The 13,978-nt window shown below is 30.9% G+C and overlaps 1 protein-coding gene across 2 annotated transcripts in view; it reads left to right on the top strand.

Moving 5' to 3' along the window:
• The window catches only part of LOC124953354 (LIM/homeobox protein Awh-like), a 16,515-nt gene extending 3,174 nt beyond the window's left edge, over window positions 1-13,341 (top strand). For both annotated transcript variants that reach the window (XM_047504604.1, XM_047504605.1), the window contains 3 exons: window positions 3,621-4,156; window positions 11,408-11,862; window positions 12,382-13,341. In XM_047504604.1, the coding sequence (XP_047360560.1) occupies window positions 3,621-4,156; window positions 11,408-11,862; window positions 12,382-12,590 (1,200 nt within the window). In that variant the 3' untranslated portion in view covers window positions 12,591-13,341. The remainder of the gene's footprint in view (window positions 1-3,620; window positions 4,157-11,407; window positions 11,863-12,381) is intronic.
• The last annotated feature ends 637 nt before the right edge of the window (window positions 13,342-13,978 follow it).

Raw genomic sequence — 13,978 nt, 5'->3', positions numbered from 1 at the left:
GTTGAAAAATTTTGATAAAAAGAATTTAAGACTAAAAAAAGCAACAAAGATGAATATTTTTGAAATTTTAAATAATTATGATACGAAAAGAGACTTATCATAATGTTGTATATGCACGTATATTATATATGGGAGATCCGGTGTTACACAGAGAGAGAGCCGATAGATTTTTCGCGATCGGCGTTGACGTTAATGGTTGCTGATCGAACGAAGGTGTGAAAAAAGAGAGACAGACAGAGATAGAGACAGATAGAAAGAGAAAGAGAACGAAAGAGAGAGAGAGAGAGAGAGAGAGAGAGAGAGAGAGAGAGAGAGAGAGAGACCGACGGAAATAATCGACGTCGGTGAATCTTTACGCCAACGTATCGAAAAGCCATAGGGCATAAATCACAGGTGGGAAGTTCGACTTTGCCTTCGGCAGATCATAAATCAATGGCCGTCCAGTTATACGTGAAATGATTACCACTCGACGTGGAACGGACAGAACGAACGAGGAAGAAGAAAGATAGAGAGAAATGAAGAAAATAAAAAATAAGATAAAGAGCCGTAGGATCTTTCTCTCTCTCTCTCTCTCTCTTTCTGTCTATCTGTCTGTCTGTTTCTCTCTCTCTCTCTCTCTCTCTCTCTCTTTTTCTCTTTCGAAAATTGCCTGTCTTCGGTGTATCAACATTTTTACTTATACCTTGTATCGAAATTCTTTACTACCCAATATCACATCTATCTTTCTTATACATTTTGTAGATTTATTTTTAAAATCGATCATACAAAATTCATTGGTTTATCTTACGTAAAATTAACATAGAGAATTTTAATAGTCAATCGAATAAAATTACGTATTAACTGGTAGAAAATAAGCGTTGGAATTTGATTGTCCGAAAGTGACGTGTAAGAAAAGAGAAAAAAAAGAATATAAAAATAAATAAAAAAAAAAAAAAAAAAAAAAAAAAAACCAGCCATACCTACATATCATAAAATATTCATGTTCATAAGTCGAACATAATATTATGTACGACAACATGAAAATTCAATGGCAATTCATTTCTTCCGATATGAAATTTGTAATATAATTAAAAAGTAACGAGTAACTATGCCATGTTACATATGGTTCGTGTTAATTTGTAAAAGGACAAAAGAAAAAAAAGAACAGAAAAAAGGAAAAAGTAATATTATCGATGATATTCTATAATAGATACGATCGTGTATGCAAAATAGATCGAACTCGAAGCGAGAAGTTGTGGTAAGGTTGGCCAAACGTTCTAATTAATTCACCGGTCTAAACAGATTAGTCGATTGATCAATCGTAAAGTCGTAGAATAACAACTTGGTAAGTTTGCCCACGTGGTAATTAATATTATCGATTCTATGCTCCATTTGTACTCGTTTCTATCAGGCCAAAGTGAATTTTGTAAAAAAGGTTCATATCTATCGGATATATATATATACATACATACATACATTTGATCAGATTGTATTAATCCTGTTATTGATTTACTATTTGATAAATACATTTTTTTTCTTTTTCTCTTTTTTTTTTTTCCTTTCTTTTTTTTTCTTTGCATACTCTAAAACGTCAATTTGATAAATCATTGTGTACGAAACAAAAACAAAAAAACGAAAAAAAGTAAAAGAAAGAAATTTACTAATTCACTAAAAATTCACTAATCGTTCTATTAAAATATTTATAAATTTTTTGTTCTCGAAATATGAATGAATAATGCATCACTTTCCTTTATTTAGTTTTTTGTTTTGTTTAATTATTAATTAATGTTAAGTATTTTGTAAAATAAATGGTTATATATAATTTATTATGTATATTTTATTCAATATTTGTGATAAAAATATCGATATATAATACAAACGATCAGTGTAAATAATTAAATATCACAATTATGTCTAGATTTTTTTTTTCTTTTTTATAAATACTCCTTTTAAGATTCTGTTATATTTACAAATTTTTTAATTAAAATACCGATAGTTTTTGTATTAATCGATGTAATACTGATCGCTTATATTATGTATTAATATTTTGTTATAAATAATGATCATTTATTTATTTAAAATATTGATTAGAAATGTTTCAAAATACGAACTCCATAAATAATAACTATAATATTTTACGTCATGTATATAATTATTATGAATATTTGGCATATTTTTATACAGTTTAAACATTTAGTATAAACATTTATATATTTCAGAAATATATCGTCGAATTTAAAGAGCATATTCTATTCATCGTAAAGATTAAAAAAAAGGTTATATAAATACGCGTTCGAAAACGCGTTTCATTATGGAAACTGTTGAAAATGATTTCCATCGAAATGATTTCCTGTCGAGTAAATAGTATGGATTGTCAATAACGGACATGTTGTTTGATGTAAATAAAAAATGAATTTTTTGTCATCCTTACCTTGAGTAGAATATGCTCTTTAAATTCGATACATTTCTGAAACATTTCTGAAACACATACATATATATATTTTTTTACATTATTATATAAATATATATTTATATTATCATATATATACATATGTATTTTATCATATTATTATATTATTTTATTAATTTATTATATTATTAAATTTATTATTTTATATATACAAAATAATAATAATAATAATAATAATAATAATAATAATAATTTGTTAAATATTAAGTTAATGAAACGTGTCTCACTTATACATTTACCTACAGGATAGATATATATTTCTTAAGGTTAAAATGTTCGCGCGAAGAGTATCCATAAGAAGGTTACCATAGCAAACAACGTAAGAGCGTAGGACGCAGAGCCATTTACGAGGATCTTAGTCACGTAACGAAGCATATCGGTGTAACACGTACCATGGTTTTCTTCTCCTTAGCCAGAAGCGTAAAGTACAAATGGCAAAACTATAGCTAGCTCATCACCAACAACGGATACATTGATACATCCCGCGTTAGAATGAGAGAGGAGACGTCATTTATCAATCCGACGAGAATCTCCGAGACTCCTTGGTTATTTATTATTATTTTTTTTTCTTTTTTTTTTTTATTTTTATCTTACCTATATTAATTAAGATTTGGAGTCCGCAGTAAAGAAAGACTCTCGCGAGAATGCGACTTCTCCGACATCAATCGGGAAACTTATGTTCCTCGATACGGATACAATAGCTTATATAAAAGAAAGAGAAAGAAGAAAAAAAAAAAAGAAAAAAGAAACAGAAAATGGAGATAAAAGAAAAGAAAAGAACAAAAAATTCTTATTCTTATTCTTAAAACTTTATTCGCTCGGGAATAAAGTGGATAGAGGTTACTACCGGAACGGTTTCTCGCGTTTAACGGACTAGTATCGTGCTCTTTTCAAGTTGGCCAGTTGGCTTTACGAGAACGTTAACACGATTCCATTTTATTACCTAATCAAACCGACGACATACAGATTTTATGGATCGAATAATAAATCCTGTTGTATATAATCCTTCTCGTTTCTCCATCCATTAATCATATATAAAAGTTCAAGAAAATACTTCAAAAATTTATCAAATATAAAACAAAGCAAATTTAAATTAAAACGATTTAAAATTCACTTTATATATGTATATATATATATATGTATCATTGATTTCATTTTATTTGATTTTTAGACAGAATTGGAGACGGATAGCGAGTGTTCGAATAGCATGATCTGCTCGACCAACAATAACAGCAACAATAACAACAACAACAACAACAACAACAACAACAACAACAACAACAATAATAATAACAACAACAACAACAATATTAACAGTGCTAATAACAACAACAATAACAACAATACTCAGAATCATAACAATAATAACAATAACAACAACAACAACAACAACAACAACAACAACAATAACAATAACAACAATCATGGGCCTGGTAAGAAAGGAAACAATACAAGCACAATGGCAAAGGGTGCTATAGTTGTCGGGGGTGGAATTGCTGCTAAAGAAAATGGTCAACAACAGGATGGCATGGAAATGGATTGTGGTGGTTGCGGAGAAAATGTCCGAGAACGTACCGTACTATGTGTTGGGGGTCGTACATGGCATTCGAGATGCCTTAAGTGTTGCGCTTGTGCCAGACCCCTTCATGATCAACATTCCTGTTTTCTTCGGGGGATGAGACTCTATTGTCGACACGATTACGCCCTGTAAGTTAATCTTTCGATTTTATTTCACTCGTCGTTTTGATTTAAAATTTCTTTTCTTTTCTTTCTTCTTTTTTTCTCTTTTAGATTAGTATAGTTATTCACATATTGCGGATTTATGTGTGACAATAAATGATAATTAATCATGCGGTTATTTCGTTCCACAATGATTCATCATTTCTTTTCTTTTAGACAAGTCGAATAACTATAATAGCCATCGTATTTATTTTTCCTTTTTTATTTTTCGTTTTTTTTTTTCTTCTTTTTTCTTTCTTTTCTTCTTTGAATCTCCTAAAAACTTTAGCTTCGGCTAGATTAGGATTGCAAGTTATTTCACATATTGCGGATTTATGCGACAATTAACAATGATTAATCGTACGATTATTTCGTTCCACAATGTTAATTCAATTATACATTTAATAAAGTAACAATTGCATTTAAATACTTTTTACTCATATTGAATAATATCAATCGATTATACACATATTTATATTTTTTTTTAATCTGAATCAAATAGAATTCGCTCGTACTAATCTTCACAATTGTTCCACGAAAAAAACTTTATAAATGAAATTTACCATATCCTTTCTCTCTCTCTCTCTCTCTCTCCCTCTCTCTCTCTACTTTCTCTTCTTTTTTTCTGTTTTATTTTTCTTTTTTTTTTTTTTCTTTCTTTCTCCCGATTTTGATGATATACGATTACATCCGTTTCTCCGTTGCGTTCCATTCATAAGAAGAACGGAATAGCGAACGATATTCGGCCGGTAGTAGGCGATCCAGTAGTAGGATTACGGATTATCGATGGAAGCCAATAATATTCTTTCGTATCGAAGAGAGTACAGTGGCACCCTGCTGATTCGAGGCGGATGCCCAAAGCCGATCTTAAGAAGACGTTTCTCGGCTACCACTACGGGAGCTCATCTCGAAAAGAGAAGGATAGAAGGGGAAAGAAAAAGAGGGAGGTAGTGGACTAGGGGTTGAGAGGAAGGGGGGTGAGATCATTTGTTCGTCTTATGCTACAACGTCGCGACGCCTATTTGAATTTTAACATTTTTAACTAGGAACATTCTCTCTCTCTCTCTCTCTCTCTCTTTAAGTAACTTTTGGATTGGGTATATTATTTGGTATATTTAATCTAATAATAATAATAATGATAATAATAATAATAATAATAATAATAATAATAATAATAATAATAATAATAATAATAATAATAATAATAATAATAATAATTAAAAAAAGAAATAAATATTGTCAATTATGTGTACCTGGTACCATTAATTGAATATTAATTTTACAAATTTCTTAATCAGTCTTTTTTCTTTCTAAGTAACTCTTGAATTTGATATATTATTCAATATATTTAATAATAATAATAACATCAAATATTTAACAAGCGAAATAAATATTATTGATTAAGTGTATCTGTTGTCATTAATTATATATTAATTTTACAAATTTTTTAGATAGGAATACTCTTTTTTTTCCTCCGAGTAACTTTTAAATTCATGATATTTAATAATAACAATAACAGTAATAATAACAATAACAATAACAATAACAATAATAATAACAATAACAATAACAATAACAATAATAAGATGAAATATAATATATTTTATCAAATTAATCATTGTCAATTGTATATATGTTACTTTCGTTATTTACTGTATAAAATTTGCTGTTTTGACGATGGATAAAACGAGCGACGATTTTATCCCCTTAAAGTTCTCTTTTCATTGCCCATAAAAAATAATTACTTACACAACTTCAAACTTCCTATATACTCAAAAAATTTCATCTATCTTAATATTTTCATGTTCTATAATCTCATCCTATCGACAAAAACTTACTACGTAATGATCAAACTGGATATCCAACTAGACTTTATTTCTGATCCATAAGACGTGATCGAGCATGAAAAGAACAAAAAAAGAAATATAAATATAAATAGGAATCCTCTATGATATTTGAAAATCTATGATGTTAGAAGAGGCAGATGAGGGTTAGTTAAAAAAATTTTTATTGGTTGTTTAGCGAAGGAAAGGTCACGTGGCTTGCGGATCTATGAGTGTAGAGATCTACAGATCACATATATGTATATGTTACTGTGGGTTGCGTTCGACGTCTTATACGAACGTAAGAGTCCCTCGCCGTTGGGTGATTAATGTCTTCCGATGGTTCTTCTTCTTCTTCCTCCTCTTCTTTTTCTTTTTCTTCTTCTTCGTCGTCGTCGTCTCCTCCTTCAGACCTCACGTACAGTCGGCTATTCACATCACTGTACACTCATGCTCGTGCACGACCTGCGAAGTCACGTTGACGTAGAAGGTGTCCCGATGCCGGTGAACCCGAAGAAAAAGCCGAACCGTGTCTCAAGACCGAGTTCTATACTCGATCATCGAAAGATTCGCAATCCTAAGGATCTAGAGATTTAACAGGAAGGATCACCTTCGGGGGATGGGGAAGGGTTTGGAATTCTTCATTTGGGACGGATACATTCATCTTTGGATATCGCTTATGTTATCGAATGGATCCTATTGTTAACTTTATGTCAAAAACATTTTTAACATATAATTGAGATCGTTCCACAAATATACTTGTTTTTGCAAGTAAATACGACTTACGTAATTATTAAAGTATAAAATAGTACATATTGTTTATCATATTGTATAGCGTTTACTTCATTGCAATATTTCCAATTTTTCTGAACATATAATATTTTAATAACAATTTTAATTCAATCATGAACATAGCCAGGATAAAATCCCAGCAGACGCTGTATTACTTATTATCATATACCGATCAACAATGTGTTAATAAATAATTGACAAGTGACTACTTGCTCATATAAATCAATTAATTATTACGTTCAGCGAAGAGTGAAAATCAATATTTTCTTTATCTTCAATAAACTAGACGTCGTTGGAGCTAACAAAGGACAAACTAATATGTTTCTGATTAGGATTGATTAAGAGTAATATTTTTATTTAATCAAATTTAATTAGATATAATTTAATTATTTTCCTGTTCAATCATCCTTCCAATCTGAAAATGACTAGAACATATAAACAGTAGTAAAAAGGTTTAATGATAAGGGTTTATAGTCATAGGCCATGTTTCGATATCCAAAAAGGGGGTCAGTTTAGAAGGTAGGAAACGGGTATAGTATATCCTGGCAGTACGTTTTACATGTACTACGTGGGTGCCGAGTCACGAGTTGAGGCTGCCGAGTGTCAGTGTTCCAAAGGTCTAAGGAATTCGCCTCGTAAGGCCCCGAGGACCGGGGCCTCACTCTCTCTCCCCTCGCCTCTCTCTCTCTCTCTCTCTCTCTCTATCACAAGGACCCCGGCGCTTTTCAAGTCGCAAGAGCCGCCTTTTAAATTAATAAATATTCACTGACACTTTCTCCCATCCTCTCGCGTTATCGAGCGCTCCTTTAACCCTATCGTATGGGCCGACCAAAAAAAAATAAACAAGAGATAGCAGAAAGAAAGAAAGAGAGAGAGAGAGAGAGAGAGAGAGAAAAGAAAAAAGGAAAAAGGAAAGAGTAGGCGCGAACAAAAATCGTTCTATTAGCCAGTTCCTTTACCTTCGAATCGAAACGATCTAACTCGGCTTAATTTACTGTGTCCACTAAAGTCAATAAGAAAGTGAGCTATATTATCGTTGGAAAACTTATGGTTAATTGTTATCAACTTTAATCCTTTTAAGAACAGGTTATCGTAGTTTGAAATAGCTGGAAATCTATACATTTCCAATCGTTAATTTTCTACTGTTATTCTGTTCAAATAATTTTATACTATTCATTTTTTTTTTTAATTTTGAAATCATATACATTATATCTAATCATTTTATCTTCTAATGTATCTTCTAATCATTGTTGTCCTAATCGTTGAAATATAGACGTCAAAAAGATTAAAATAAATGACATTTGATTAAATAAACATTTACATAAATATATATATATATATATATATATATATATATATCGATCATTAAATTTCTATTGAAATAACAAGACGTTAATTGTGAACAATATGGAAACAAGATAATCACATTGACATTAAAGGGGATTAACCAATTGGTCGTACTTCCTTTCTGAACGTAGGGAAACTCAGTAGTAAATCGTAAAGAATGCGTTGTGGAATGGCTAATTACTTGGCAAGTCGCACGATCGGCGTGTACTTCGAGGTAGAGGGTAGTCGTGATCTGCATGCAGATTGTAGGTACCAGTCGATAGAGAGAAAGAGAGTGCTGCTGCATGACTGGGGTCGGGACTAGCACCCGACTTAATCCTTCGTTGACTTATAGGGCCCGCCTATGTCGAAGAACAAATGAATAAATTAGGGCGGAGCCGTTTGGTAGCCGACGTACGACCCTGAAGATTTATAGATACTCGATACCAGTTCTCTTTCTCTTTCTCTTTCTTTCTACTGGTGGCTGGTTACACAGGCCCTTATTTTACTCCTTCTTCTTTTCTTTCACGAGTTAAGGGTATAAGAAAGAAAGAAACAGAGAGAAAGAGAGAGAGAGAGACAGAGAAAGAGAAAGAGAAAGAGAGAAAGAAAGATAGATAGATAGATTGATAGATGGAATGATAAAGAGAGAGAGAGAGAGAGAGAGAGAGAGAGAGAGAAGGATGGCGCCACTGTTTATGCAAATGGCACCTTACCCAGCCTCTTCGAAGATATTGCGATTTGATTCGACTATGCGGTAGCTGTTGTTTCTCTCTTGACTTATCTTTCTCTCTCTCTCTCTTTCTCTCTCTTTCTTTCTCTCTTTCTCTTCTTCTATTTCTCTTTCTCTTCTAGGTGTCCGAGGCAGGGCTTCTAGGCGTGCCCTTTACACGATCAACATAACCAATAATACCCCGAAAATATCTTCGATACGACGATGACTATGCACAGGACCGAGACTAATCCCTTCCCTGGCTTACCATATTTTTCCATACAATAACCCTAGACGGTCGATGGTAGACCAACCGATTCTTCTTCTTCTTCTTCTTCTTCTTCTTCTTCTTCTTCTTCCTCTTCTTCTCTTTCTTCTTCATCTTCTTCTGCATGGTTGCTCTTTTTCTTGAACTTATGTACTATAAGAGTTTGATCCTATCTAATATGTTCCTATTTTTCTTTTTTTTCCTTTTTCCTTTTTTTCTTTTTTTCTTTTTTTCAAAGAAAAACGTGAACGTTTCCTCGTGAGAACTTTTTCTTTTTCTTTTCTTCTGTTTTTCTTTGTGAAAAGATCACGTTGAGAGTGATCCGAAAATGCACTTCTTCTTAGAATTTATTATCTATTTCGATGTTACGTTTTAAAGAGTATGTTTTAAAATGAGTTTATGAATTAATGGACATACTTTAGTTTGTCGTTTACTTCGATTTTTTTGTTTTTTTATATTTATTTGTAATTTTATCAGCTTGATAGTCGTTGCAGTTGATAAAGAAAATGTGTTTGGGTATTGAATCTTTTCGTATTTTGAGTTCAATGCTGGAAAAATGAGATTATAAATTTAAGTATGATCCATTGCAATTTTTTTTATTATATATACCAATTAAATTTATATGATTTTAATAATTTGAATAGTTCTGTTAAGAAGAATTTGAAATCAGGAAATGGGAAATGAAATATTTGGAAAAGAAAATTGCATGATCCTCGAAGAATTGAGAAACAGATCTTTTAACCTTCTTACTTGATAATAATAATAATAATAATAATAATAATAATAATCATAATAATAATAATAACAATAATAATAATAATAATAATAATAAAATATAATAAATATACATAATAATAAATAATATAATATGATAATATTATAATATTATATGAGATGATCACTTGCCAAATCGATTAACTTTTATAAAATAAAAAAAAAATGGAATAATGCGATGAAATAATATAAATCATTTTTTAAAATTCTCATTAAAGTATAAATTCAAATAAAGATTGTAGAATGTATAAAGGTCTTGCTGCTACGTTTGAATTGCATTATTGCAACGATTTACATTAGAGTGCTGAGTTAAATCAGATTGATTTTTGAAATAAATTATTTTTTACACGATGTTCAACAAAATTTTGTCATTTAATGGTATTAAATAACAGAAATTAGGGAAATTTATTGTGAATATAAAAAATGAAGACTCCATCAAATACTTCGACACTTAAATTAAAAAAAAATTCAAAAAGTGGACTTAATTGAACTGGCCTGCGAACTTGGCTTATAAAATAATAATAATAATTATAATAATAATAATAATAATAATAATAATAATAATAATAATAATAATAATAACGATGGCGGTGTTAATATCGTATTTAATAAACAATTGGCTTATTGAAGGGATATCATCGTCGGCTGAAATTCAAAGGGTTCGAGTCATTTGTTGGCCAGATGGAAGCCACGACTGAGACGTCGAAATAATCTCGACGTAATCTACTTCCCGAATCGCGATGGCAACCCCTCTTAAACGGTGCCCCTGGTTTCTGACGCGCGCCTTTAGGAGGGCCGCTGGACATCGACTTTGGTCGAGTAGTATGTTAATGAGGACAGGACCGTGTTCGGGTCTGGCGGTCCTCAATGAACCTGCACCGAGACGCACGAGATAAAAATAAACTGAACGTTTCACGTTCTTCTCTCAGCGACACAACACAACACAATCCGTACCTTCTCGCGATAACCTTAAAATGCAATAGTTTATTATTTTTTGTCCTGTATTTTTTATTTATTTATTTCTTTTTTTTTTTATCTTTTCGCGAGTTCACCTTTCTTCCTCATACTTGAAAATATATTATATATATATATATATATATATGAATGATAATTAGTTGTTTGTATTATCGTGTCGATTCTTAATTGACCAATTATTTTGAGATATAACTTGTCGAGTGACACTCTATATTGAATTTTTGAAATAACTTCGTCGATTTTCAATCTATCATCGTATTTTCCTCATTCGACTAAGTATTATGATACGCGTTCGATGAATACTATTTCACATCATACGATGACAAAGTATCATTACGACATGTTTTGATAACATTGCTAACATGTTATTTGAAACGATATTGATCTGCTATATCAAATTGCAATAATGAGTCATAACAAAAGTAGGACGATAAAAAAAGATCTTCTTTTCTTTTCTTTTTTGTTGTTGTTTTTTTTTTGTTTCTCAAAACATCAATTTAAAATATAATTCGAACGAAAATTGATATTCTTTAATGGGTCCCATGAAAAAAAAAATTATATTGTTTCAGAACGTTCGGTGCTAAATGTGCAAAATGTGGGCGAAGTGTGGGCGCAGGTGATTGGGTTAGGAGAGCCCGTGAAAGGGTTTATCATTTAGCCTGTTTTGCCTGTGACGCTTGTTCACGTCAATTATCGACCGGTGAACAATTTGCCCTGTTGGACGCACGATTATTATGTAAGGCACATTATCTTGATGTAGTAGAGGGAAACAATACTTCTTCCTCCGAAGATTGTGACTCCGAACACGGTGGCAAGGGTAGTAAAACAAAGAGAGTAAGAACTACGTTCACCGAGGAACAACTCTCCGTATTGCAGGCGAATTTTCAATTGGATAGTAATCCCGATGGTCAGGATCTCGAAAGGATAGCACATGTAACTGGATTAAGTAAGAGGGTCACACAAGTATGGTTTCAAAATTCAAGGGCAAGGCAGAAGAAGCACAGTGGCAAAATCAAAACGCAAAGTGAGTTTATCGTACGATTTATTTTATTTAACTTATTAACTTATTAACTACAAGAGTATTTTATAATCATTAATACCCAACAAAATGTTGCGATAATATTTGAATTCCGTAACTTGGATTTATTAAAAATTTGACTTTTCTCAAGAACAAAGTAGTCTATGAAAAAGAAATTTCTATTCCGGATTTCTATTTCCGAATACGATTTGGTTTTCACAATTTGGATTTATCCAAAATTTGACTTTTCTCGAGAACAAAGCTATCTATAAAAAAAATTCTATTCCACACTTTCATTTTATTTTTGATTGTCAAAAATGCTGCGATACTATTTGGACTTTAGAATTTGGATTTATTAAAAATTTATATTTTCTTGAGAACAAAGTCGCTTATGAAAAAGAAATTTCTATTTCGCACTTTCGACTTACTTATTTTAAAAAAACTTATTTTTAATTCCAGTAAAAAGATGTAATCACTCGAAATAATTTCCTATTTTGGCCCTATTTTTTTTTTTATATTTTATAGTGCATCATTCACCACCAATGCAACATCACCCGACGGAAATGTATCCCAGTAGTGTGAACGTGGTCGGAGCATACCTAGGTGGTTATCAAGGTGGCAGTGCCGGAAGTGAAAGTCCCGGAAGTCCATTAACCCCACTGACACCAATGACACCCTTAACGCCAACTACCCCGACTCATCACCAACCACAATTTTGTCATCAAACGGGATAAAAATCTGCTCGATATTCGCCGATCTTTTTTTGTATGTACATAGAAAAAAGAAACAAAAAAAAACAGAAAAAGAAGGAAAGAAAATAAAAAGAGAGAGAGAGAGAGAGAGAAAGAAAAAGAAGATGAGAAGATGAGATTAAATAAAAACTAACAAATAAGCAAACAAAAAATGATCGGTCGTAGAAAATGATCGATCAGTAGTTTAGTAACATAAACGAGCTTTTAATTTTTATTTATTCGACGTCAGCGATTTAAATCGGTGCAAATTTTTAACGAAAAAATAAAAAAGAAGAAAACAAAAAGAAACAAAAAAAAAATTGGACTTCCTGTTATCCTTCATTAATGTTAAAAACAAAAGAAAAATATAAAACTAAAAGAAAAAAAGAAAAACGCGGAAAATATACGATTATTAATTAAATCGAATTTTCAGATAAACGATACGTAAATATAAGTACATGTAAATTTGCTTTCATATTTTTTATATCTGTCGCTATCGAAAAGATTTGAAGGATGAAAGGATTGTAAATAAATAAATTCTCCGTTCCCTCTTTCTTACCCGGCCTATCCTTCTCCCTCCTTCTTCCATCGCCCCCTTTGAACTTTTTTGTACATAAAAAAATTTTTAGAAATAATGTGCGATCATTATACGTACGATAACGTTCTTGCACATTCATTACTGCAATACTGTAAGCCTACTGTTAATAATAAAAAATGTCTTTTGCTGTTATAAATATATGTCAATTGCATATATCCCTCGTTTACCTTTACTTAATAATAATTTTTAATAATAATAATAACAGTAATAATTACTAAATATTTAATTAATGATGATTACTGAATAATAATGTTTTATCTCAATATAGATGAACATAGTAATTGATTGAAATAAAAATTTTAAAGTTTAAAATTTACAAAGTAAAGTGAATTAAAAAGTAATCTAAAAAATGAAAAATATTAAAAATAAAAAGAAATAATTTTTTCAAAGGATTTCAAGGTCGTAGGAATAAGTGTGTTTATATACATATACATATATATATAATATATATATGTGTGTGTATGTGTATGCATGTATACTCAATCGTATATTTTATAATAGAGCTTAGTTTACAATATTTACATCACAGTACATTCATATTAAATAAAATCGTTACATCGCGTTGTTTTCTTTTATTTTCTTTTTTTTTCCTTTTCTTTTTTCTCTACGTACTGCGAAAGATAATTCCGTTCGGGAACATTGCTTCTTGATGTCATTCGAAAATACGTCAAGGATACGTAAAACTTATTCGGATTTGTTTTTTTTTTTTTTACTCGATGTAATTCTACATTTTTCGATCCTTTGCGATTTTTAGAATATTACCATCGATAATTTATATCGACAGGATTCTATT

This window comes from Vespa velutina, chromosome 12 (genome assembly GCF_912470025.1).
Source record: "Vespa velutina chromosome 12, iVesVel2.1, whole genome shotgun sequence".
NCBI lineage: Eukaryota > Metazoa > Arthropoda > Insecta > Hymenoptera > Vespidae > Vespa > Vespa velutina.
Note: the sequence above shows the minus strand (reverse complement) of the source record. Positions and strands in the feature narration are given on the sequence as shown.